At 57.2% G+C, this 26,289-nt stretch overlaps 2 protein-coding genes and 1 long non-coding RNA gene across 3 annotated transcripts in view; all 3 read right to left on the reverse strand.

Moving 5' to 3' along the window:
* The window catches only part of TRIOBP (TRIO and F-actin binding protein), a 55,872-nt gene extending 49,152 nt beyond the window's left edge, over positions 1-6,720 (reverse strand). Inside the window, exons 1-3 of the mRNA XM_070506907.1 lie at positions 6,656-6,720; positions 4,898-5,058; positions 83-222 (exon numbers count right to left, since the gene is read on the reverse strand). Of these exons, the coding sequence (XP_070363008.1) occupies positions 83-222; positions 4,898-5,011 (254 nt within the window). The 5' untranslated portion in view covers positions 5,012-5,058; positions 6,656-6,720. The remainder of the gene's footprint in view (positions 1-82; positions 223-4,897; positions 5,059-6,655) is intronic.
* A 2,550-nt stretch (positions 6,721-9,270) lies between these two features.
* Positions 9,271-11,667, reverse strand: LOC139045035 (uncharacterized). Its single transcript, XR_011502597.1, has 4 exons — positions 11,534-11,667; positions 11,187-11,272; positions 10,140-10,235; positions 9,271-9,828 (listed from the first exon to the last, which is right to left on the reverse strand). It is a non-coding gene; the product is annotated as an uncharacterized lncRNA (long non-coding RNA).
* A 2,602-nt stretch (positions 11,668-14,269) lies between these two features.
* NOL12 (nucleolar protein 12) lies at positions 14,270-21,861 on the reverse strand. Its single transcript, XM_044779995.2, has 6 exons — positions 21,684-21,861; positions 20,455-20,560; positions 20,127-20,175; positions 19,467-19,609; positions 16,734-16,831; positions 14,270-16,298 (listed from the first exon to the last, which is right to left on the reverse strand). The coding sequence occupies exons 1-6, from the start codon at positions 21,767-21,769 to the stop codon at positions 16,133-16,135; spliced, it is 648 nt and encodes a 215-aa protein (XP_044635930.1). The 5' UTR covers positions 21,770-21,861; the 3' UTR covers positions 14,270-16,132.
* Positions 21,862-26,289: the final 4,428 nt, after the last annotated feature.

Raw genomic sequence — 26,289 nt, forward strand, 5'->3', positions numbered from 1 at the left:
CCATCATGAAGGGGCGTGGGGTGCGGTGGGTGAGGCCATCCTCCCCCAGGGAGCCCCTCCCAGGTCCCGGGGTTCTACCTACCTCTCAGGCCCTGGCCCAAGGCCCAGGCCCACCGCAGACTGGCAGCCGGAGGTCGAGGCGCCGAGCAGGTCCTCAGAGGCAGGCGGCCGGTGGGGCAGGTCACAGTAGGGCACCTCGGCACTTAGAGGGCTCTGGGGCTCCTGGGACAGAGTTGGAGAGAGGAGGCAGCTCGTGGCCCACGTCGGGGCTTCCCTCCCCCTGCGCAGCCCCTCCCCCACCAGGCCATGTGCGCCAGTCTCCCGCATCTCCTCCTGGGATCTCCTCCGGGGATCTCATGCTGCTCAAGGAGAGCTGTCCATCAGGCTGGAAGCGCCCCTGGGGCCCCAAGCCGGGCGCTGGCAGAGGTACAGAGTGTGCCTGCACACGTGTGGCCAGGTGCGTGTGTGTATAAAGGCCTGTGTGTGTGCGTGGGTGCACACGTGTGGCCAGGTACGTGTGTGTAGAAAGGCCTGTGTGTGTGCGTGGGTGCACACGTGTGGCCAGGTACGTGTGTGTATAAAGGCCTGTGTGTGTGCGTGGGTGCACACGTGTGGCCAGGTACGTGTGTGTAGAAAGGCCTGTGTGTGTGCGTGGGTGCACACGTGTGGCCAGGTACGTGTGTGTATAAAGGCCTGTGTGTGTGCGTGGGTGCACACGCATGCACATGTGTGCAGGCTGGGTGGGTGCACTCACACACACGTCCGCGTAAGTCCCTGTCGGTTTATTCATATGTGTGTGTCGGTGCATATGTGTGTGTGCCTGAGGCTGGGAAGTGCACAAAAGGACCCAGAAAGGTCTTCTGTAGCTAGAAGACCGGGGTGAGGGGGGCAGGGAGCAGGGAGGGTAAGCCGGCCTGGAGAGTGAAGGAGGTCTGAGGGAGGAGGAGCAGATGGGAAAATAAGAGCCTGGAGGAAGGGAGAGCCTACTGAAGGGGGGCGCTCCAGGGCTGGAGGGTCAGGGCCCCAGGGTGGGGCAGGGGCCCTGAGCCGACTGTGGCCTCTGTCCCTCCTGCCCTGAGCAAGGCCACACCTGTGAAGGCAGGTGCCTGGTGCCAGGCTCACCCAGGGGGAACAGCTGCTGGCCCCCAGGCAGGCCCCCCACCCCTCCCCGGCTCCTGGGTGGCAGGGCCCTCCCCGGCGGTGGGAGACGGCGGCCACAGCACCCGCACCCCGCCTCCTCTCAGGTTACCTGGGCGGCGGGCTCCAGCGGTGGTGCTGGCGGCTGTCAGCACCCTCGTCCCCGGGGGGCTCGTTCGGCCCCCGCACAGCCGCCCTCCCAGGCCCCGACTCCGGGCCGAGGTGGCGGCCGAGGCAGTGGAAACCTTAGAGGGGCCGGCGTGGGAGCAGGGGCCCCTCATTACTGTTTCATGGGCCGGGCCGGCCAAGAACAATGCAGGACACCCAGCCTCAGGAACCCGATCCCCAGGCTCACCTGAGAGCCGCCACGGGCGGGGCCTGGGCACGGCTCCCCGGGGACCCTGGAGCCCAGAGCCCAGCGCTGCGGCCACAGCCCCAGTGGGCACAGACCTTCCAGGCTCCAAGCAGGCCGTCGCTGGCAGGACCCGGGCAGAACCAAGGCGTGGGGCCAGGGTGTCTGCAGGGCCATCCAAGCGACAGGAGGCCCGTCTGGGTTCGTTCCGCCCCTGCCCAGGGGCCAGATTCTGATCAGAGTGTGGCAGCGGGAGGTGTCAGATCCACAGCCCGGCCTGGCGCCTCGGCCGCCCTGGGGACCTTGCCGCGTGACTGGGGAGGGAGAAGCTTGCTGGGCATCACCAAGGGGTCCCAGCCCAGCTGGGCCCAGCAGGACCCAACCCTGTCACGGCCGCTCCTCCCTGCTCTCACCCCCAGGTCGGTCCCTACCCACCACTGCGTGACCAGGCCCAGGAGCCAGCCCTCAGCTCTGATTTCCTGTCTGGCGGGTCAGCACGGGCTCTGGCCTCAGACAGACATCAGGCCCCATCCTGGCACCTCCACTTCCCAGCTGGGTGACCTCAGCCCCGTGGCTTCCCTCTCTGGGCCTAGTTTTCTCATCTGCAAACTGGGGACGATAAGAGGCCCCACCTCCCAGGAGTGTTATAAGAATTAAATGAGTTAATATTTGTAAAGGGCCTGTTCTGTGCATCTTAAATATAATAATGTAAAAGCATTAAATAGAGTTTTATTAGTGTTAAATCAATAGAATGTTAACTACACTTAAGAATAAATACACTGGAAAGGGATGTGGGTGCCTGGCATACAGCAGGACCCTCCCCCCTGGCTCTCCTCCCTCCTTCTAGAACCTGACCATGACCTGGTCCAGGACCTATGATTTCCAGGGATAACCCCTCCCCCCGCCCCCACCTGTGGGAGTCTCAGCTGAGAGCAGAGCAGAGATGCATCCTGAGCCCAGGATCCCAGGGGAGCTGGAGCCAGCTTCCTGGGAAGGGTTGCCCTGGGACCTGGGGCCACTTCTGCATACTCTAGGGTAGGAGAAAACGTCAGAATGGCTCCAGCCCCAGGAGACACCTTTTTCAGGCCCGCAGGGATGGTTTGTGCCCAGGTGTCATTACGGATCCAGCTGGGAGCTGCACCAGCCATCAAGGTTCAGGAGGTTTTAACACACAGATTTTGTGACTGCACATGTTTGAAATGCTCATCCGTGAGCAAGACTTCGATCCGAGCCAGATCCTCGTGACCGGAGAGCTTCTGTGCCCCTCTGCAGTCACAAAACTGCCCCCATCTCCAGTGTGTCCCTCGGTGCCTGTCACTCACCACCCAAACAGCTCCAAACAGACCCGCCTCCCAAGCAGCCGGCCTCAGATGACTCAGAAGTCAGCCATGTGCCAAGCCTTGCATCTGGTAACTGAGTGGACCAGACCCTTTAAATCCTCCTGGTCAGTCAGTTCTGAAGCATATCCATTTGTCTCCATCGTCTCTGGCCAGAGGAATTGCACCTTTTCCTCACTGGTCTCACTCTCCCTCCCTGTGCTCCACCCTCCGCCCTGCAGTCAGAGTGACTTTGGAAAATGCAGATCTGATCACATCACTCTCCTGTTTAAAATCTGCACTGGCTCCCTGTGCCTCTCAGGAAAAAGTCCAAAGTCCTTAGCATGGCTACAAGGCCCAGTGAGACCCACACCCACACCCACACTATTCTCCATCCCGGTCCCAGAGTTCCTCTGCCCCTCCCTCCCGCTGGCCTCTCTCCATCCTCCAATGTGCCTCTTCCTTTCTGCATCAGGGCCTTTGCACATGCTGTTCTCGTCCTCTCCTCTTCCCCCAACTTCAGTGGTCAATGTCCCCACAGCCTTTACCAAGCAGCTGAAATGTCATTTCCTTGGAGAAACAATCCTGATGCCCTATCAGGTACCCTCATGTCACTTGCTGTTCCATTACAACATGGATCACAAGCATGATTAAGCTATTCTTTGCATGATTACTTTCTTAGTCTCCATTTCTCTTGCCAAACTATAAGCCCTGTGATTGAGGGACTGTGTCTGTTTTATTTATCACTATTTCCCCGACATCTAGCATAATGCCTGGCACATTTTAAGCACCTATTCAATATGTATGAACACACGAGCTGGCCCAGGGTCTCAGCTGGGAGGTCGTGGGACCAAGACTGGAACTCAGAGCGTTTGAATCCCAGTTTCTCCTGCTGTTTCATGCTTGCCATCTCCCCCCACTGGGAGGAGGTCACAGCATGGGAGCCAGCCTCTTGGGGCTTTCAGCCAGCTGTTCCCCAAACTTGGGGTGCAGGAAGGGAGCTGTTACTGGAGGCATCAAGACAGGTAGAAAGGCATCACCCAGGTTTACTTTTCTGGTTGGGAAGGAGAGAGAGGAAACTAGCCTGTATTGAATTAGCCACATGTGACTTGGGCTGAGCAGTGCCAGACGCCCTGAGCGAGAAGGCTTGTTGCCCCACTTTACCCATTAGGAGAATGAAGCCAGAGAGGTCAAGTGAACCAAGGTCACACAGCAGGTCAGTACCAAATCTAGGACTGGAACTCCAGCCGGCCTGGCTCCAAAGCTGAACGGCAACTCCCTTACAACGGCCACCTCTTGGAGACTAATGCCCTGTTTGGAGCTGGCTGCCAGGCTCCAGAGGAGCCTCAGGACCCTCTGGGAATGACAGAGCCATAGGAGGCAAGGCTGGAAGGGCCATGGAGATCCCCGGGTCCCGCGCTTCTCACAGCCTGTGTACCAGGCGCTCTGGGTTTATGTGCTGGCGCTTGGCCTAAGACCAGCTCGATCACAAAGTGAAGATCACCTCCCCTCTCACGCCTTCAATACCTTCAAGGATAAAGTCTCCAGTGGGTGCTGGGGTATCTTTAATGCCTCTCTAGCGCCTGCCAATCTGCCTTTCTAACAAAGAGACAGCCAGACTCAGGCTCAGAGACTTCAGCCGACAACACTCTCAAGTTAGAATTTAATGACATTTCTGGGTTTTTTTCTTTTTCTTTCTTTCTTTTTAACCTTCCATATAAAGGATATGATCCTAGCTTTCTATTTGTGGTGGTCATGCAAAGTTTTGGTTTAGTATAAGTGAAAAAAGTGTGTTGCTTTAGAGAACAATAAGGTAGGTAAGAGATTACATGAGGCTATGGCGAGAAAAATCCTAAAAGCAGGAGGAGAATGACTGGTGTTGGGAAACGTTAACATGGTCCCACCAGGTCATTGCACAGATGGGAAAACGGAGGCTCCGCCCAGGGGGAAGCCCAGTGTCTGGGTTCAAGTGCAAGTTAGTGGCCCAGCCAGGCCCCAGCCCATGAAGGACTCCCCATCCCATCAAGGACTCCCCATCCCATCAAGGACTCCCCATCCCAAACCACCCGACCACTCAGGAAAGCTGGCCCACCTGGTGCCTTGGGCTGTGGGCCTCCTCAGGGTGGAAGCAGTTTAGACAGCAGCTCTGGGCAAGCGCGTTGGCCTCAAAGTGTTCACGGGGGGCATTCTCAGCCACCTCCTCCATATTGGCTGAGTCAGGCCAGGGCAGCTCCTGCAATCCAGTGATGGGGCCTAGGAAGAATGGAGGGGAGGCAAGGAGCAGGTGACTGGCCTGCAGCCCACCTGGACCCCAGCCCCAGCTTGCCCCAGACAGACAAAGGCCAAGGAAATAAGGTTATCCATCCATTCATTCATCTGTTCATTTATTCGCTCAACAAACACTCATTAAGCACCAATAAGCACCAGGCCCTCTGCCAAGCATTTGACATGTGACTTCTAGTCGTCACTGCTGCGTTGCTCAAAGTGTGTTCTGAGGACTCTGATGAGACTCAGCGGCGCTGTTCAGAAAACGCGTATTCCCAGTTCCCTCCCCAGACCCACCCAGGCAGAATCTCTGGAGGGGAGGCCTGGGGGCCTGCATCCGAAACGAGTGCCCTAGGTGATTCCGAGTCCCCTAGGTGATTCCGGCGCCCCCCAAAGCTTGAGAGCCCTCGCCTTACAGTTTTCCTGCATTGGAAGCAAAAATAACGCCAATTTCAGATGAGCCAACTGAGGCACACAGAGGTTCCCAAACTTGCTCTAGGTCCCAGTGGCTGAACCGGATTCACACCCAGATCTGTGTGCCTCCCCGGCCTCTCGGAGGGAGAAGCGAGGGGCGCTGGACCACGCTGCCAACTCACACAGGTCCCGTGGGAAACACTGGGCGTGAAGCAGAAGGCCAGCTAGGTGTTTCAGGAGTTGAGGACAAAGTCATGAAGGAAAGTGAACGACCTAAGGTCACACGGCAAGTGCGTGGCGGACCTGAGCCCAAGAGAAACCCTGGGGTCTGACTTGAGCACAGGGCTCTCCTTTCTGGGCGCCACCCAGGGCTCCGACACTGTGCCCTGCGGAGGAAGTCTGGACAGAGGAGTGACATGAAGATGCCTCCTCGTCCGCGTCCATGCAGAGCCCCGGGAGGGGTGTGGGAGTGGGAAGAACCCATATCCACAAACTCACATTCATCTCCAGGTGCCCCCAGGTCACCTGCACACACTTGTCTTCACCTGGTGAGTTTCCTCCAAAGAGCCCTGGAGGACCAAGGCTTTGTTGCCAATCTAGGGCCAGAGCTGGGGAATCTCACATCCTCCCCTGGGGCAGCCAGGGCGAGGGTTCCTGGCTCCTCCACCCACCATCAGACCTGGGGAGGCGGCAGGGCAAGTGGAGTGTCTGAGAGTGCGCCCACCGGTCCCTCAGCGGCCCCGGGGTCTCCGATCCTCCCTGGGCTGTCATCTCCCCCAGTCGTTGCCTCCTTCTAGTGGAGGGGGCGCGCGTCCGTCCCCCCCAGCCCGGGTGCTTCTTTCCGGGTGCGGCCATATAAAGGAGCAACGCCTCGTAGAGAGAATGCCGCTCATTTCCCTGGGGGAAGGTGTAGGGGGCTCTATTCCACGAGCCCCTCACTGCTCCCACTTCCTCCTCCCCACCCCAACCAACGGGCAAATCCTTCTCTAAAATGCACTTTAGGTGTGGCTACAACAATGAAAAACCTTCAGCGGACACGCATGCCCCGCCCGGAGAATGGACCCCTGGACCTCTCTCCATCCATCCAGTCGGCCAGTCCCTCCCCGCGTCCCTCACCCCTCCACCTTTCCCCCTAACGTGCGCCCCCCCGACTCCGGTACGCAGTACGAACCTCGGCTCGGGCGTCCCCACACAGGCGGTGCTGGGTCGGGGTGCCGGGGTCACGGCCTCGTTATTTTAACAATGAATCAGAACACTGCCCGGGGGAGGTCGCAGGCCACGCCCCTGCCGCGCTCGCATAGGCTCGCTCCAGGTGCCTCATTTACATGAAGGCTGCGGGATTGGACAGCCCGAGGCCAGGGGGCGGGGCGGAGGCGGGCGGCGCCCGGCGGCCTCTGAGCGCGGGTCCAGCCGCACGTTTAGCCTGAGCAGCCGGGTCAGGGTCCCCGGGGGGCGTGAGCGGGCTGGCGCTGGGGTCTGGCTCCTTCTGACATCTTTCCCGTCTGTTCGTTCCCGCCGCAGTCCCCTCAGCTGTCTTTAGCCCAGACTCTGTGCCTCAGTTATCTTATCTGTAAAACGGGGAGAGTAATAGTACCTGTGAGGGCGAAATGAAATACCCAGGGGTTTTCAGCCTCCATTCGCACACTCCCACTGAGGCGGAGCTCACTCACAAAATGCACAGTTCTCCCCTTTTTTTAATCTGCCCCTTTTTTTTGACCTAACGTTTACTCTGCACTGTCTATGTGCCAGCTCCTATTCCGGAATCTTTACATTCATAAGGACATAGTAACCTGAAGGATTAAGTACCAAGATCCTCATTTCAGAGCAACTGAGGATCAGAAAAACTAACCAGCTCGCCAGTGTCACACAGCTAGCAAGTGGCAGAGCCAAGACTAAAACGCTGGTGTGTCTGACTCCACCAGCCACTACAGAGCATCTTCATTCACTAATTCACTCACACATTCGTATGTGCCTGGTATATGCCAGGCCTGCCCTGGGCACTGGGAGATGGTAACATGAATAAATGGCTCTTTCTGAGATGAGGAGCCCATTGACCAGGGAGAGACAGCACCTGAACAGATCATTCCAGCCCAAGATGGAACAGGCAAAAACACAGCTTTGTAACAAAGATAATGAGCTTCCTGCTCAGTCCCAATTACTGTAAGCAAAACAGGGAGTATAGAGTCTCATGTTCAGTATCTGGCTCTAGCACTTTCTGGCTGTGTGATCTTCAGAAAGTTTCTTGACCTCTCTGAGCCTGGGGTTGGGTGGGCACTTGGTTTGAGCTTGAAGCTCAGGGTAGGGCCCCAACCTCTAGCCCCCAGCGATCAGTAAAACCTGAAGCCAACCCAAGGTGGTACACCGGGCAATTGAATTCATTAAACACTTATGGAGCCCCACTTTGTCAGTTGTGTGTGCTGAGGATCCGTGGGTGAAGAAAAGATTGAATCTCCTGCTTTTGTGGCGCCTGCATTCTAGTGGAGACAAACAGACCCCAAGCAAGATAAATAGGCAATATATGGAGTATGTTGGCTGGTGATAGGCGCTAAGCAGAAGAATGAAGCAGGGAAGGGGGCTGGAAGTGGCCAGTGTTGGGAGGGCATTATATGTTAAACAAGGCGCTCAGGGAAGGCCTCGCCGAGACCTGGAGAAGAGGCAGGGAGCCAGCAGGGAGCCGGCAGGCCCTGAGGAAGAGCGTGTCTGGCTGAGGGGACAGGAGCGGCAAGGCTGGAGTGAGAAGAGTGAGGGAGCGAGGGCAGAGTCCAGGGGCCCGATGAGTGGGTCATCCTGAGAGCTCTCCCTGGCTCTGGAGCTGGCTGGCTGGGCCCCTTGAGGGCAGGGGAGGATGGGGGTGAGGGGTGGGCAGCAGCCAGGGTGCTGGAGGAGAGGAGTCTCGAACGAGGCAGGAGGAGGGGGCTGGGGAGCCAAGGATGAGCCGGGAGGAGTGAAGGGGACTGTTGGAGGACGTCCCCCTCTTGTGGGGGGACAGTGGCTGTGAGGGTGGTTGAGACGCAAAGAGGGGTCCTTAGTAATCTAGGTAACAACCACCCCTCCTTTTCTCGAGAGGGCGATGCTGCCCTCCTCGCACACACGAGTGTGTTTCTCCAACACCGTCCCTGTGCTGGGAGTGGTGGCCGTCATTACCCCCATTTTGTAGAAGTGAAACTCAAGACTCAAGCAAGTTGCCCAAAGCCACTGAGTTACTCGAAGACAGAGTCTGGCCTAAAAATCACCCTCCCAGAGTTCTGCGGATGGCTCAGACGGCTCAGGGCCACAGGCGTAATGGCAGCCAGGGCGGTGTCACCACTGTCACCATTTAGTCTCAGCCTCACGTCCCCCTTTCTGCTACCTGAAGAGTGTTGTGTCTGCTCATGCCGTTCCCTGTGGCTGGGACACCACTCTTCAGGGCTCGGGGAAGCAGAACGATTCCCGACGGTTCCGGTCCCACTCTGCCCCTCTGAGCCTCAGTGTCCTCTGGTCACCTGGGAGTGGTCATCCCGGCTGTCCCTGCCCTCAGGCCTGTGGGAGAATCGTGCACTCTGGGCAGGCAAGGCAGAGACGCAGGGGGCTGCGACCCAGCAAGCAGGGGCAGGAAGGCACGAGCCTCTACAGGGGTCATTGGAGCGGGCTCCAGCCCACGGCCACCCTGTGAAGTGGTGACCCAACATGGCCAGACTTGCTTTTACTGGAGAGACCGAAAATATGAACTTTTGTATGAAATCTCAACATTTTAGAATATGGCTAAGTCAGATTTTTATTTTTTTTATTTTTACTTATTTATTTTTTAAATTAATTTCATATTTAATTGACGAGCAAATGTCACCTGAAATGTTTCTGTTGGTTCCCAGCTTCCAAAGCACAATCCCATATATACGCATTTGCCCTTAACAGCAATGGGTGTATCAGGGAGAAATGCTTTCATCCACAGTTAACAGGAAATCCGGCTTAAATAGACGGAGGTTGTTTTTCTCATTTAACACGAGGCCGGGAGGTGGTGTTCTGGAACTGGTGTGGTGGCCCAATGGTGTCTTCGAGGATCCAGGCTCCTTCCACCTTCCACTTCACCATTCTAGTAAGAATGTTGGCCTCTCGCCCTCAAGAAAGTCACCTCATGGTTGCAAGACAGCGTTCCAGGCATCTCATCTGTGTTCAAGGCTGGTGGGCTCTGGGGGCATCCTGGTGAGAGGAAGGACCTCTCCGGAGACTGAGACGCTGGTGGGGGCCGTTGCTCTGGCCTGGTCCAGGTGTGCTGACACAGACCCCTGTGGGCGCCATTGAGGTCTTTCACGTCAGATTGTTTTTAAACACTGAGGGTCAAACCAGTGTTCACACTAGGCAGTGTCTCTGAAATGGTGAATCACAGATAGATTTTCACTCCCTTAGTGATGACTTAAATGACACCCACTCCAGGAAGCCCCCCCAACCCCCCAGCCAAGGTTCGTATTACTCCTGGGTGCCGTTCACATTGCAGACCATGTGACTGCGCCCCCTGGAGGTGAGCTCAGGGATCTCGGCCTCCATTTCTTTGGGTTTGTTAGCCCATGGGGCAGTGTCAACGTATGTATCCAAGGTGTGGCTTGTGTCCCTGGGGAAGGACATCTGCCCTCTGGATCCCTCCCTGGGGATGTGCACGTGCCCAGCCAGAGCCCACTCACGACTTAAGTCCTGGCTTCAACTGCTAGGCAGGGAGTAGGCAGAACTCAGGGAAGACAGTGTCCTGGCCAACGGGGGCCCATCCCAGTGTGCGTCACCTGCAAAATGGGCTTAATGGAATGGCCGACCTTGTGGGGTTACTGTGAGGACTCGGTGAGCTAAACCATGCAACGAGCGGTTGGTATACACTGAGTGCTCAACAGATGTTATGATTATTCTCTCTCCTCCAGTCTTCTCTCTGCCCCCACAGCTACGGCCCATGAAATGAAGTCCCTGAGGGCAGGGACCACCCTGTCGTGCTCACCAACGCATCCCCGGTGCCTGGGGCTTGGCAGGTGCTCAGTCAATGCTTGGTGAGAGAGCGAACGGGTGCCCCCCAGGAGGAGGGTCTCCCCACCCTCCCTGCCTCCCCCTGGATGACTGCAGCTGGGCCTTGGAGCCTCCAGCGCCCCCAGTGCACCCTCCACGCTGCCACCAGGGAGATCTCTCTGGAACAATCGCTGATCCTGACTTTCCCCTGGCGAAACCCCCACCCCAGGGCTCCCCCTGCCCACTGGGCAAGTGTCCAGATCCTTGGCTCAGTGTTTGTGGCCCTTCGGGGTCTGGGCCCTCTGGCCTCTGCAACTTCCTCTTCTCCTCTGACCACCGCCCCCTTTTGCTCACCAAGGGCCCTCCCTCTGCACGCACTCCCCCCCCACCCCCGGCCAAGCCTAGTCATCTCTCAAGCTTCGTATCAAGGGTCACCCCCTCTTGGAAGCCTTCTTGAATGCCCTCCTCTCTGCTCTGTGCCCCCTGGGCCTGTACAGAGGTCTGTCCTCTAACACTTGATGGAACCCCTGACCGTCAGGAGCACTTCCATGTGTCTGTTCTTCATGAATGTAACGACCACGTCTCATTAGCCATGACAGAGTAACTTCTGACCTGACTTCACCTCTCTGAGACTCAGTGTTCTCATCTGTCAAATGGAGCTGATACCCACTTCACAGCACTGTTGTGAGTTAACGGTGTAACTGTCTGGCACATCAGAGGTGCTCCATAAATTTGTTTACCATCCTCTTTTGTTATGTGTCAATCACGGTGACCAGCGTGGAAGGGGAGGCCGAAGTTCACTGGACAGGGAAGGTCTCAGCAGGGCCTGGGAGAGACAGATATGGCGATGGGAAGGAGAAAAAGGTAAATTCAGAATCTTGCAGACAGGCAAACAAGGCACTAGGGCCAAGAAAATTCTAGAACAGATTGTTTCAAGGGTTATTTGGGAGCACCTTCAGGGGAGAGGTATGGGTCCCATGTAATTCAGCCTGAATTGGCTGAGAACCTCTAGTGAGACAGGTCCTGGGCCAGGAGCAGAAACAGAAAGTACTGGGGGCCAGCCCTGTGGTGTAGTGGTTAAGCTCACCACACTCCTTCGGCAGCCCGGTTTTGCAGGTTCAGATCCTAGGCGTGGACATACACCACTCATCAGCCATGCTGTGGCAGTGACCCACATGTAAAATGGAGGAAGAATGGCACAGATGTTAGATCAGGGCTAATCTTCAACAACAAAAAAAGAAACAGAAATTACTGGCACACTTCTCACTCAGAAGGCTCAGGGTCTGGTTGGGGGGACAGACATAACCAGGTTACAATGTGTTCAGTGTTTAAAAGAAGCAAACACACAGTGTCATGGGAGCCCAGATGGAGAAATGATTAAGTCCCAGGGTGGGAAGAGGGGGTCAGGGAAGGCTTCTGGGAGGAGGTGGCTCAAGGACGAGGAGAGTGGGAAAGGCTGTGAGAGCCATCTGTGAACATCTGCAGAGCGTGTATGGTGTCTGGAGGCAGCAGATGTTACCTCAGAACAAGGAGGACCTTTCTAAGGACTGACCGGCTCACAGCGGCACAGGCGGGGAGCTCTCCAAGCCCCGGATGAACGGGGAGCCCCTCACCAGAGCCACCTGCACAGCCAAAGGGAGGTCAACGGCTCGAACTTGGGGCTTCAAGCCCTCTGAGGTCGAGGGGACCTGGAGAGGATGGAAACTTCGGCTTCCCTGACATCAGAACCCCGCCCCCCACGGCTCATGACCCGGGCAGGCAGCTCCACCGGGCCTGCTCCCCTCATGGCCCTGGGGAGACCTCAGGCCACCCAAAAACAGATCCTACGGGGAGAGAGTTCTTTCCTCCACTGAGCCGAGGCCTGGCTCCTGGTAACCACGGCCAGCGCTGCTTGTTGTACAGGAGCCCCCCCTGATCCACGGCGGGCACCTTCCAAGACCCCCAGTGGACGCCTGAAACCACAGATAGTACTGAACCCTACGGAGACCATGTTTCTTTCTATAGCTACCTACCTTGATAAAGTTTAATTTATAAATTAGGCTCAGTAAGAGATTAACAATAAAACAGAACAATTATAACAAGACGCTGTACTTAGTTATATGCATGTGGTCTCAGAACATCCCTGGGTACTGCCCTCACCCACGTGACGGGAGACGACATGCCTACGTGAGGAGATGACGTGGGGTGAGGACGTAGCATTATTTTTGGACCGCAGTTGACCTTGGGTAACTGAAACCGCGGAAAGGGAAACCGCGGATAATGGGGGACCACTGCACTAGCACAGGGCCTGACCCCCCGGGGAAGCTCAGTGTGGTAACTGAGGAACAGAGAAGCCCCTGCTGTGGCTTCAGCTCCACCCAGTGGGAACTCATGTGGTTCCTCCAGACAGCTCTTCACATATTCGGCTTCTGCGGGAGCATCTGTTGCATGAACCCCAGTATCAATTCTCCCCTTAGTTAGTAGCACAATCCCCAGTTCTGATCTGGGCACGTGGTTCTCCAGAACAGGCCACAGTGCCCAGCCTTCCCGGCAGCTGGGAGCTCCCTCTTCCTCCAACCCCGTGCCTCTGCCTTCTGCCCGACCAATGGCACGTGACAAGTGTCAAGTGTTCTTCAAAGGAGAGGCATGTTCTCCACCCCTTCCTCCTTCCTGCTGGCTGAAAGGCAGATATGATGGCTGAAGCTCAAGCAGCCATCTTGGACCATGAGGTAGAAGCCATGTATTGAAAACGGCACACGGCAAAAAGCTAAAAGCCTTCCATCCCAGCCTCCCAGGCCCAGGCTAGTTCTCTCCCATCTTTGTTAACCTGAGAACTCCTCTCTTATATAAGCCAGTTATTTTTAAATTTCGTTTTATACTATATGCAACTAAATCTAATCCTTTTTTTTTTTTTTGAGGAAGATTAGCCCTGAGCTAACATCCGCTGCCAATCCTCCTCTTTTTGCTGAGGAAGACTGGCCCTGAGCTAACATCCATGCCCATCTTCCTCTACTTTTTATATGTGGGACACCTGCCACAGCATGGCTTGACAAGCGGCGCCATGTCCACACCCGGGATCTGAACCAGTGAACCCTGGGCCGCCAAGGCGAATGTGCACACTTAACCGCTGCGCCACGGGGCCGGCCCCCCCTTTTTTTTTTTTCAATTTAAAGATTTTTTTTTGATTGTTTTTATTTTTCCTTCTTCTCCCTAAAGCCCCCCAGTACATAGTTGTATTTTCTAGTTGTGGTTCTTCTGGTTATGCCATGTGGGACACCGCCTCAGCATGGCTTGACGAGCAGTGCCACGCCCGTGCCCAGGATCTGAAGCAGCAAAACCCTGGGCCACTGAAGAAGAGCGTGAGAACTCAATCACTCAGCCACAGGGCCAGCCCAAACCTAAAATTGTTCTTTTTTTTTTCCTTCTTCTTCACCCCAAAGCCCCCCAGTACACAGTTGTATCTTCTAGTTGTGGTCCTTCTGGTTGTGGCATGTGGGACGCCACCTCAGCATGGCTTGATGAGCAGTGCCACGTCCGTGCCCAGGATCTGAACCAGCAAAACCCTGGGCTGCCGAAGCGGACTGCACGAACTTAACCATTCAGCCAAGGGGCCGGCCCCCTAATCCTTCTTGATAAAGCTCCTCAAGGCCCCAACCCTGAGGACCCACAGGATGGGGAGCAGGAGAAAGAAAGGATCCAGGCATGGGGGATGGAGAGAGGGGCTCTGGGGAGAAAAGACAAGTTCTCCAGAAGGTTCTATTCCACCACTCCTGATCCTAGGATTGGCAAAAATCCCTGTGACTCACCTTCCTTGGTCTGATAGAAGAACTGATGGCACACAGGAGAGAGCAGATGAGAATTTAATACTAGTTATCAGCACAAATGGTAGACGTAAATTGTAAACAACCTCACGTCACTGGGGGTGGGAGAAGAGACCCGGGTCAGGCAGACAGACAGCAGTAGCTGCGAACAAACACAGCAGGTGCGACAGAAGTGGATCGTGCACATGGCCTCATTTCAGCCGCGGGGCAGCCCTAAGAGGTAGTTATCTTGTGTCATCTCACAGACAGGGAAACAGACCCAGAGAGGTCAGCCCAGCGAGGAGCTCACGCGGTGGCCGAGTGGCAGAGGCAGCATTCAAACCCAAGCCCTGCTGTGCGTGCTCCCCCTGGGCCCAGCTGTTCCACTCACAGGGCCCTGAAGTCAGGGCGAGGCTCCCACTGCTGCCCTGGGCTGAGAAGCAGAACCACCTGGAGAGCGCGCTAACAGGTCCCACCTTCTGCCCAGGACGGAGGTGGCCCAGTGGAGCGAGGCACCCCACCCCAAGCACAGGGGAGAACAGGAAGGCAGCAGGAAGAGCAAGTGGAAGGAGCTGATAAGCCAGGTCACAGGGCCTCCCAGTCACAGGCCCTGAGCTTCGAGTTCCCAGGCCCAGGCGTGGCCTTCAGCCATCAGCAGCTATCGGCAGCCATCAGCAGCCGGCGGGTTCTAACGGTGGCATGGGAGAGCGCCTGTCCAACGGGCTGCTCCTGGCAGGCCCACAGACCGCAGCTCCCTGCTCCCTCTCCTCAGGAGCCTCCCGCACGCAGGGCTGGGCAGCACCTGCAGCTGTGCTCTGGTCAGCCTGACCCTCTTCTGCACTAGTCCACGAGCTTCCCCAGGGCTGAGGGCACGTCGCTCCCCTTTGCAGTCCTGGTGTTAGGGCCCAACGTGGTTCCCCTAACCAGGGCACAACCCGAAACTGCTGTGCTCCAGCCCCAGAATCAGAGGGACCCTAAGTGGCAAAAGGGGTCTGACAATGCTCCAGAACAAGTGCTCTGGTTGTCGTCACTGGAGCCTCATCTTCCTGCCGCAGGGGGCCTGGATTCTGCCGACAGCCCTGCCGGGTCAGGGCAGCAGGGGATGTGAAAGTGAGCTTCACCCAAAGATCCTTCTGGAAGGAGCATGAACAAATGGCAGCCCTTAGCCCAGCTGGCCCCCTGAGGGCTCTGCTCTGAAAGGGCCACACCTGCAGGCGAGTGAGAGGCATCTTCTCTAGAAAGGACTACTCACTCACTCCCTCCTTGGTAGCTCTGGCAGGGAGCTGACGGAAGCGGGGGAAGCTGCCCGAGTTTGGGGCTGGGGAATGTGCCAGGACTCATGTCCTCCCACCACTTCAATTTCAGCCAGGAGAGAGGGGCCAAGGAGGAGGACAGGCCCCGAGTCTCAGCCAGGACAGGGCAGAGCAGACCCTGCTCGCCCACCTGCCCAGCCGTGCACCGTTCAGAGCAGCGGGTAGACTCTGGACTCGACCAGCAGCTACGCTGGCCTTCATCCCTGTTTAAGGACCTGGACCTACCACCACCTTTTCACACCCCGGGGGAGATCTGCTGAGAGTGAGGATGGACCCACTCCCCAACTGTCTCCACCACCCCAGGGGCCTGCCCTTGGCACGGGGCATCAGGGCTGGGGACAAAAACAAAACAAGTGCACTTAGTTTCACAAATCTGATGCAGGCCCCAGGGGGAGACATTTGGGAAGATGCCCAAACTTAGTCCCAGAGGCTCCTGGGGGAGGCCGGCTCTCAGCTGCCTGCTCCTTCAGGCTCCAAGCCCCAGGCTGCAGCTGTGACGTCACTGGCTCGGTGCAGGCTGGGTTGCGGGGACAGCCAAGCTGAGACAGGACAGGTCCCCGCAGCCCCGGCTGGAGCCCAGCCTGGCTCTCTGGCTCACTCCCCGCCGTGCCGGGCTTTGCCAGTCAGCCGGCGGCGCTGGCTCTTGCTGGTACGAGTGGCACTCGGGGGCTTCTTGGTGGAGTCCTGGGCCCGTCGCGGGTGTTTCCTCTTGACCTTTTTGCGACTGTGTGCGTGCAGTGATGCCGTGAGAGAGGAGATCCTGTGGGAGGGTGGGAGGCTGGTGAGGCTGGGGCCTGTTTACCCTGGGGAACAGGGCAGGGGTGGAAGGTTGTGCAGTGGGGTGACCGATGGCCCGGCTCACGGAGGGGAAGTCAGGACATGCCCCGAATGCTGGGAGTACCAAATCCATCCCAGAGGCCACCTGCTCGGACCCAGAGGGCCACCAGTGACTCAGCTTGTAGAGAAAGGCCCCCAGCCTAGCACTAAGGGCACCAGGGCCAAACTTCTCAGGGGGTGCACGCAGGAGGCAGTGAAGAGGGACCGAGGACCAGTTGACAACAGAGCAGAGGGCTGTTCCGGGCCCCACCTGTCCCACACCACCCAGCATGGGCCAGCGAGAGGTGACTCTGCAGGACCGGTCACCAATGCCAGCCATGAGGGGGAGGCTCAGAGGGGAGGAGAGGCAGGGGCTCACCGCTGGGAGAGCAGGGGGTCCCTGGACTTCCTGGGTAAGGCTCTGGTCGGCTTCTCCACGGACGCCGCCTCCTCCTCAGACCCGTGCCCAGCCCCTTGCTGAAAAAGCACAGGACAAGACTGTCACAGAGAGCAGTGGATCGAGAGGGCTGGGCTGGGCAATCACGCCTCCGTCAAGTCGGGGCAAAACCTGTCACCTCCCCGGCCTGGGTCAGGGCTTCCAGAAGGCCGTGGGCAGAAAAGCCATGGATGCGCGGAGGTGGGGATGGCCCAGGGCACAGCTGTGTTTCAAAGACCTCCTCTGCCTCAGCTCAGAGCAGACTCCCCGGCACTCACACAGAGAGCGCTCTGACACAGGGACACGGAGAGAGCTCTGACAGGGGGACAAGGAGAGAGCTCCAACACGGGGACATGGAGAGAGCTCTGACACGGGGACAAGAAGGAGAGAGCTCTGACACGGGGACAAGAAGGAGAGAGCTCTGACACGGGGACAAGAAGGAGAGAGCTCTGACACGGGGACAGGACTTGCCTCTGCATTGGACCTTACTGAAGAACCAGCACGAAACAGGAGAGGGTGAAATCAGTAAGGATGCGACACAGCAGTGGCTCTGGGGCTTAAGGACACTGTGACCCAGGACAGGAAATGTGGCTTGCCTTGTACCGTACATGTACATGTGTGTAAATTCCTACACAACCAGATGCAACCTTACCTGAAACAAGCGTTTCACGAGACAACACTTTCTGTGATGCTTTCTGAGATCTTTATGATATTGCTCTTTTTTGTTTGTTTGTGTAAAGTTGGCACCTGAGCTAACAACTGTTGCCAATCTTTTTTTTTCCCCTGCTTCTTCTCCCCAAATCGCCCCCGTACATAGTTGTGTTTTTTTTTTTTTTTTTTTTGAGGAAGATTAGCCCTGAGCTAACATCTGCTGCCAATCCTCCTCTTTTTGCTAAGGAAGACTGGCCCTGAGCTAACATCCATGCCCATCTTCCTCTACTTTATATGTGGGATGCCTGCCACAGCATGGCTTGCCAAACGGTGCCATGTCCGCACCCGGGATCCGAACTGATGAACTCGAGGCCGCTGAAGCGGAATGTGCCCATTTAACCGCTGCGCCACCAGGCCGGCCCCAATATAGTTGTGTATTTTCAGTCGTGGGTCCTTCTAGTTCTGGCATGTGGGACGCCGCCTCAGCATGGCCTGATGAGCAGTGCCATGTCCGCGCCCAGGATCCGAACTGGTGAAACCCTGGGCCGCCCAAGCGGAGTGCGCGAACTTAACCACTCGGCCACGGGGCTGGCCCCTGTTCTTCTTTTTTTTAATGCTGGCTGAAACCTGCTAATGACTCACAACCCATAGGTTGAAAACTCACTGTCAGTGCACACAGACATGCCGTGTTATTGCTGTGTATCACGCAATGGGAGTGACCACGGTAAACAGCTCTCGTAAGGGTTTCTCATGGATTAACCACTTTTATCCTCACAGCAACCCCACGAGGCAGCTGCCATCATGAGCAACCCCAATTTACTGATGCAGGGAAGCAGGCACAGCAAAGACACCTGCCCGAAAATGCAAATGAAACCACAGGGAGACATCACCTCACGGCCATCAGAGTGGCTGTTACCAACACGACAGGGAAGAACACGTGCTGGCGAGGGTGTGCAGAAAGGGAACCCTCGTCCACCGCTGGTGGGAGTGCAAACCAGTGCGGCCACTGTGGAAAACTGTAGGGAGGTTCCTCAAAAAATCAAAAATAGAAACACCATATGATCCAGCTATCCCACTACTGGGTATTCATCCAAAGAAAATGAAACACTAACTTGAAAGGACATATACACCTCCACGTTCACTGCGGCATTATTCACAACAGCCAACATGGAGATAACCTAAGGTCCACCGATGGATGAGTGGATAAAGAACACATGGTATATACACCCAATGGAATACTACGCAGCCATAAAAAGGATGAAGTCTTGCCATTTGCAAGAATATGGAAGGAACTTGAGGTCATTAGGCTAAGAGAAATAAGCCAAATGTAGAAAGCCAAATACCATATGACTTCACTCATAAGTAGAAGATAAAACAACAAATGAACGAACACATAGACAGAGAACAGATCGGCTACCAGAGGGGAAGGATGGGGGGAGGGCGAAAGGGGTAAAGCTGCACGTGTGTGCGGTGATGGGTGGCAACTAGACTCTTGGTGATGAATACAATACAGTCTATACAAAAGCTGAAATATAATGATGTGCACCTGAAATTTATATAATGTTATAAACCAAAGTGACCTCAATAAAAAAATAAATTAAAAAAAAAAGAGAGCCAGCCCTGACAGCCTAGCAGTTGAAGTCTGGCGCTCACCGCTTTGGCGGCCTGGGTTCATTTCCTGGTCTCGGAACCAGACCCCCTGTCTGTCAGCTGCCGTGCCGTGGCGGCGGCTCACAGAAAGAACTAGAACAACTTACAACCAGGATATACAACCACATACTGGAGCTTCGGGGAGGAAGGAAAACAAAGAGAACAGATGTTAGCTCACGGTGAAATCTTCCCCTGAAAAAAAAAAAGAAAAGAAACCTGCCCAAGCTCCCAGGGCCACTGGGCGGTGGAGCTGGCCTCTGAAGGGAAAGGGCCCCTTGCACTGGAATCCCCATGACATGGACCAGTCCACAGCAACCCCCTGGCAGCCCAGTCTGCCCCTGTCCCTTCTTTCCCAGGGCTGGGCATGAGACCCACCTCAGCTGAGGGCAGCCCGAGGAGCCGGGCCCCCGAGAGGTCCAGGTCGCTGATGGTGGTCACGGTGACAGTGTGGTTGGGGTGGTCGTACTGCACCGACTCTGTCTTTGCCGTCACCAGCCGGTCCAGTTCGTCCGCCTCCTCTGTGCGGGGTGGGCACAGAACCAGGCGTCAGCCCCAGGGCACGAGCGAGCAGGCTCCAGCCCCCTCCCAGGTCTGGAGGGCAATGGCCCCGCTGCTCTATGGGAGAGGACCCAGGAAGTCACGGGCTCCGGAGCCTGGCCTGCAGACAAATGGTCTGAGTGATCCAATTCCTCCTCTCAGTCTTTAGGGGACCTCAGACCCGGTCCCCACCTAGGACAAACCCCACATGACACCAGGAGCTGCTGCCGCCCGTTCCCCTCTACGCCCAGTCCCTCCAGGCCTCAGAAACCGGGCTTTCTGCTCAGGATCCATTTACCAAGAGGTTGGCGTCTCCTTCTCCTGGTCTCTGATCCATTCATGTTTAGAGGACCACCCTGGCCCCCAGGTCACCACCAAGTCCCCCAGAACTAGGGAAGTCAGCTTCTGTGCTGTCCCCATACCCCTCCCACTTACCAAGGAATTAGTAAACCCAGGCCCGCTGGCTATTCTCCAGATGGGGCCAAGGACAGGACTTACCCAGCGCCTCCTCTCTCTCCGCCAGCATCTTCAAGTATTCCTGGTGGCGCTGAAACCAAAGGGAAGGGACACAGCGAGTGTGGCCTCAGCCCAGCCCCAGGCAGGGGCACTGCTCACCTCCAGGGTGAGACCACAGCTAGGAGTGAAAGACCAGGAGGTTTCACCCTAACCCTTCCCAGGCCCGGGCCCACAGTGTCTCTACTGGGACACACTGCTCCCCAGGCCTGCCCATACCTCCCCACATCCCTGCAGATGCCCCGATTCCGGCCATGAGAGGCTGCCAGTCCCCTGGGAGTCAGAGACTCTCTCCCGCCCTCCCCCTCCGCACCTCCTCCCGGAGCTTCCTCTGCTCCTCCTTGAGGCGCTGCTTGATCTCCTCAATGGCTGCCTTCTTCCGCTCCACCTTCCGCTTGTGGAAGCCTGTTAGGTACTCCCTACAGGGAAGAGGCAAGGAAGAGTCGGGAGAGGGTCAGGAGGAGACACAAGGAAAGGGCTCGCTCCAGGAAGAGAAACACAGCTACCACTGCTCCATGTGCAGACACCACGCCAAACACGCACACGTGTTAACTCACGTGATCCTCACCACAACCTCTGTAGTAGGTGCCAATCCCCATTTTACGGAATGGGAAACTGAGGCACAGAGAGGCAAGGTTACCTGCCCAAGGTCACAGAGAGTGTAAGGTTGGGGAAAAGAGGGAGCGGCTGCCTCCCTCCACTAACTGCCCTCCAGGGCTTGCAGCTTCAAGCAACGGGGCCAGGTGGTGGGCATGGGTTGTGGGCTAGGGGCCCCTTCTAAATTGGCAAACTCCAATACCCAGTGAATTAAGCCACTTTTAGCGGGACTTTCAAGGCCACCCTCACTCAGACTTCCACAAACCCTCCACTGGGCCAACACCCCATTTCCCCAGGACCCTGCCCCCGGGACCACCTGTAGTGCCCGCTGACGCCGCCCTGGGTTCCTGATGATGCCCCAGCATTTCCCTCCCTCCCCCTACCTGATCCCAGCCCCTTCTCATCTCTCTAGTGTTGGCTGAACCGTTCCCGTCTGTTCCAGGGCCCAACACTAGGCTTTTCGTTGACCCACAACCATATGCCAAGGTGGCACTCTGGGGACATTTGATGGACCGGACGCTGAGGCTCAGGGTCCCGCTCAGGGGTCTCAAAGTTTGGCACACACACCGAAGGAGCTTAGTAAACGTCTGGAGAGTGAACAAACGAACTGAAGCCACTCATTTCATTCATTCATCATCCAGCAACAACAGCTGGGAGTCCGCCGCGTGCGGGACGCCGGGCGGGGCTGGGCGGGGCTGGGGAGGTAGAAGCCACCTGCGCCCACCGAGCCCCGGCTCTCGGGCCACAACCCCTGCGAGTGTCTGGCAAGCCGGGGAGCCGGGACGCGAACAGCTGAACGAGTCCATGCCACGGGGCGGGGCAGGGGGCGGGGCCGCGGCCGAGGGGCGGGGCCGGAAGGGCCGTCCACGTGAGCGCGCGCCGCCGCACCTGGCCTTGGCCATGCCCCGCGGCCCGAAAGGGATCCAGCCCAGCCCTGGCACTCACCGCCGCTTCTCCTCGTCGAAGCTGAGAACGAGCCGCGGACGCCGGTCGTCGCCATCTCGCTGCTTCTTCTTCTTGCTGCGGCCCATGGCGGAGAGGCCCGGGCGGCGCGACGCCCACCCGCCCGAGACACTTCCGGGTGCGGCGTTTTCACCCTTCCGGGGGCGCCTCGCCGCCGCGGTGCACCGCAGTTCCGCTCGCCAGGCCCCGCCTTTTAAAGGGGCCGCCCCGCCCCCCCCCCCCCCCCCCCCCCATGCAATAACATGCGGATCCCTGTCCTCTCGGCGACTCGAAGCGGTACTCCCTCTCCTAGACTAGCACCGGTGAGAGCGAGGCCCCGAGGTCCCAGGGTACCTAGCACACGTAGGCGCTCAATGCAGAATTATTAGTGAATGGCCAAAGATGGCTGATCCTGCTTTTGATTCTGATGTCAACTCGGTGGTGGTCTCCGAGAGCACGTTTCAGGAGCCAAACTAGCTGAATTAGAATCCTGGTACCCTAATTACAGCTGCATGGTCCTGGACCAGTTGCCCTCTCTGTGCCTCAATTACCATATTTGTAAAATGGGGATAATTATAGTGACTTTGTAGGGTTATTGTAGAGCGGTGGTGTTCAAAGTTTGGCATGCATCAGAATCCCTTGGGGGGCTTGCTGAAACCCGGGTCATGTGGCCCCACCCCAGAGGTTCTGATTCAGCTGGTCTGGACTGAGCCCCGTAATCTGCATTTCTAACAAGTTTTCAGGTGATGCTAATGTTGCTGGTCCACGGACCAAACTTTGAGAACTATGACTGTGAGGGGTAAATGAATTATGTAATGTGTATATAACATAATACGTGCCACACATCTTGCTACACAAGCCATCTTCCTTCCCTGTGCCTCAGTTTCCCCAAGTATGGAATGGGGGTGTAATAACACCTCCTCTACTGAAAATGAGGGCACGCATGTGAAGGTATTCAGCAAAACAACACCCGAGGGGGAATCTTAGTGACTGGGATTGTATGCCTGAGTCCCCCATCCTCAACGCATCTGTGCCGGGTGCTGCAGACAAGCTGCTGCCCTTGCCTTCAAGGACTGGCGGTCCCGCAGGGCCGATGATCATCAGTCCAGGGGAGGAAAGCTGCACAGCGAGAAGCACAGGAGGCTGCAGGAGCTCAGGGTAGGCTCCCCCAGTGTGGAAGGCTTCCCAGAGGAGGTGACCCCAGAACTGGCTGACAGTGGAGATAGCAGAGGAATAAGAGACTCTTAGGACCCAACCCTCTCCTTTGATAAGTGACTGGAGCCCAGAGAGCAAGTAAGCACAGGTGTATTGAGTGCCTACTGTGTGCCAGGCACACAGAGAAGGGAACTGTTACCTCAGAGAGGGGAAGCCACTTGTCCAGGGTTACCCTGCTGCTCTGTAGCAAAGCTGGGACATGAACCTGGGCCACTGGCCTCATGGCCCAGCACCCTGGGCCGCTGGCCTGAGGGATCACTCCCCCAGGAGCTAGCATGCCCCCTCTGGAGGGCAAGATGCGGGCTCTGACATGAATCTGGGAAGGAGCCAAGCACACAGTGGGTGCATCTCTCCTTGGATGTTGAACCCATTCTGCGATGGTCGTCTGCCTGGGGACTCCGTGTTGGGGCTGAGAGGAACTTATCCTTCCAACCCTGAATGGTGGGGCCTCAGGGTGATGAACAACTGCCCCGCTTCCCCTCGCCCCTAATGGCTGTGCCCTAGCACACCGTGCCACCTTGGCACCCTCCCTCCGGGTAGAAGCATTGCCCAGCGAGCGGCCCTCTGCAGCTGGGCTGCCTCCTCTGAGTTCCAGGCACTGAGTCTCTGGGCTGCTGTTTACGGGCTCCGCCCCTGGCCCAAACTGGCTGTGGAGGAAGAGAGGGAAGCAGCTGCCTCTGGACTCCATAAGTCACAAACCTCCCTGGGCCCCTTCCCTCCCCAGGGTTCCTTCGTTCCATCTCCCGCTGTCCTGAGAATGTTTTCAGGCCCCACAGCCTCCCTGTGAGGTCGGCACTGCTTTAATATGTCATACAGGTGAGGAAACGGAGGCTCAGAGAGGGCAGGGACTGGACCAAAGTCACCCAGTGTCTAAGTGGGGCACAGTGCCACTCCCCGCTGCTGCCTTCTAGGTGGCGTGGCTCTGCCCTCCCAGAGCGTCCAGTCTGGCACAGAGACAGAGATGGAGTGAGGGGACAGCTGCTCCTGCGGGACCTCATGTGGGTCCCTGCAGCCCACCCAGCCCAAGCTGCTGGCCACGCGGGGCTCAGGGAGGCCTCCCGGTGCAGAGTGAAGTCCGCCACCTCCAGCAGGCGCCATTGCTCCAAACTCTCCCTGGGGAGTTTCAGGTCCCCTCGCCCCAGGAAAGGAGACGAGGGTCTGCCCACCCCACCCAGGTTCCAGAAGCTTGAGAGCCCTTTACAGCAGCTCACGGTCTAAAGCACCCACCACCCTTTTGGGGTTGTTTCTTCCATGAAATTATTTTTATGTTTATTGAGCACCTACTATGTGCCAGGCACAGCAGGAGATGGCACGTTCTCTTAATAAAAATGATGAAGAGGATGAGCCAAAAGAATACTAGCAGCTGCCATTTACTTAGCTCTGTACCCCATTATCTCTTTTGAGGTATGAGCCCCATTTTACTGAGGCTCAGAGAGGTGCAGTCACTTGCCCGAGGTCACACAGGCAAGAAGAGCAAGTGCTGAGGGTGGAGCCCAGATGGTCTAAGGGCTGGACTTACTTAATTCTCTGATCCCAGTTTCAGAGGCTCCTGGGATATGTCAAGTCTTAAAGGAGGTGAAGGAAACCAGCATTTGCAGAGCCCCAACTCTGTGCAGGCACCATGCGTTTCTCTGCATCGTCTCACCTAATCCTTGCAGCATCCCCACAGGGTAGATGCTGGCATTAATGCAATTTGATAGACGAGGAAACTGACGTTCAGAGAAGTTGAGTAACTGGTCCTAGGAGCTGGGGTTTGAACTCAGGTCTGTCTGACTCCGAGCCCAGTTTCCTCTGCCCTGCTGTAGTCCCAGTCCAGTACGGTGGGTGTTCAGCCAGCGTAGGGAGAATCAGTGCGGGTCAGCGGGGAGAATCAGTGCGGGTCAGCTGTGAGGACCAGAGAACAGCAGCCGAAGGGACACCTCCTGCAATGTCCAGCAGAGGGCGGCTCTCCACAGCCAGCCTTCCAGAGCTGTTTCTCTGTGGGTGGCCACGTGGGTGCCCCAGGAGAGCCTGGAGATTGGGTGTGGCTCAGGGCAGCCCCCAGCATGTGCCTTCCCTCCTCCTTGGCCCCCTTGTAGAGAGGTGTCCCCCAGGGGACCCGCTGAGATGGGAGTCATCCACCCCAAAGGGCCCAGGTGCAAATAACGACCCCTAGTTTATAGATGAGGAAACTGAGGCTGGGGGTGAAGGAGACCTCCCCAGGGTCCCACAGCGGGTGCCGGCTGTCCTGGAGAGTGAGAGTCCCCAAGCCCCACCCCATACACACCTCAGGAGGCAGTGCCCTGGGGTCATGGGGGAGCCCACTGAGGTTCAGATTCTGAGCTGTCTGGAATATTGGCCCAAGTCCCCAGGGCTGTTCCCGGGGAGGCAGGGCCCCAGCAGCAGACAGCGGGAAGGAAAAGGTACAGAGAGGCGGTCAGTCTGCGGGTGGCCCAGGCGTCAGCTCAGGCCCCATCCCTTGTGCTGAGTGAGTGTGACAGGCTGGGTCAAGCATTGCCCTCCAGGGGGCCAGAGCCTGGCTGGTCCTGGAAGACACGCCCTCTTTGGAACCCAGGAGAGGAGAGGCCAGCCCAGCGAGGAGTGAGTCTCCCACACTCTCAGGGAAGAGGCTGTGGGCAGCAGGAGGCCTCTGGGAGCCTGGAGGTTGGGTGGCCTGCCTGCTGCTACTTCTTGGTTCCCTGCAGGGGCTGGCATATCTGTCCCCACGCCCCCACACCCCATTTTCTCCTGTACAGAAACGGGCCAGCAATTGGTGCCAGGGCCGGCGTCCAATCTGTCTTCCCCGTGTTGGGCTGAGGGTCCTGCCCAGGGCCAGAGCCAGCGGTTTCCAGACCAGCATCCTGGCTGCCCTCACATGCCAGCATTGGGGTGTGCAGCTTGGGGAGCACCCTAGGGCTCAGCTGCGCCCGGCACAGACCAGGGAGTCGTTCACGTCATCACTCAGAGCCTGTTTCCTCCCCTTCAAATTGGGATAAGAGTGTCTCAAGAGGTGGTTCAGCAAGAACAGGAAACCACCACCCGCTGAGCATTTACCAGCCACCAAACCTGTCGTCCTTCGCAGGGCTCATTGAGTCCTCACAACAACCCTACAATAGGCTGCGTGCTGTTACCCCCAAATAAATGAACATACCGAGGCTCAGAGGTCAGTACACGCGCCCAAGGCCACAGAGCTGAGAGCGCCGCACTGTCTGAACCGGCTCTCTTTCTAGCTCATGAAGACAGATGAGAGGGGCCCCAGGGCCTCTCCCCCACCTCCCTCTGTACCACACCGGCTGCCAGGGCATGAATCCTTGTGTCCTTGCGTCTTGCCCCCTGGTTTCATTTATTTGACAGTTTGACATCTTTTGAGCACCTACTGTGTGCTGGGGCCCACTGGGTTGGGAGCCGTTGGAGG

Source organism: Equus asinus, chromosome 4, assembly GCF_041296235.1.
Source record: "Equus asinus isolate D_3611 breed Donkey chromosome 4, EquAss-T2T_v2, whole genome shotgun sequence".
In the NCBI taxonomy this organism is placed as follows: domain Eukaryota; kingdom Metazoa; phylum Chordata; class Mammalia; order Perissodactyla; family Equidae; genus Equus; species Equus asinus.

Coding starts and splice junctions, on each gene's coding strand:
- NOL12 (XM_044779995.2), bottom strand. CDS start 21,769: ATGGGCCGCAGCAAGAAGAAGAAGCAGCGAGATGGCGACGACCGGCGT. Junction 19,610..20,126: donor GGAGAGAGAGGAGGCGCTGG/GTAAGTCCTGTC, acceptor CACCCCGCACAG/AGGAGGCGGACGAACTGGAC. Junction 16,832..19,466: donor TCGGGCTGCCCTCAGCTGAG/GTGGGTCTCATG, acceptor GTGCTTTTTCAG/CAAGGGGCTGGGCACGGGTC.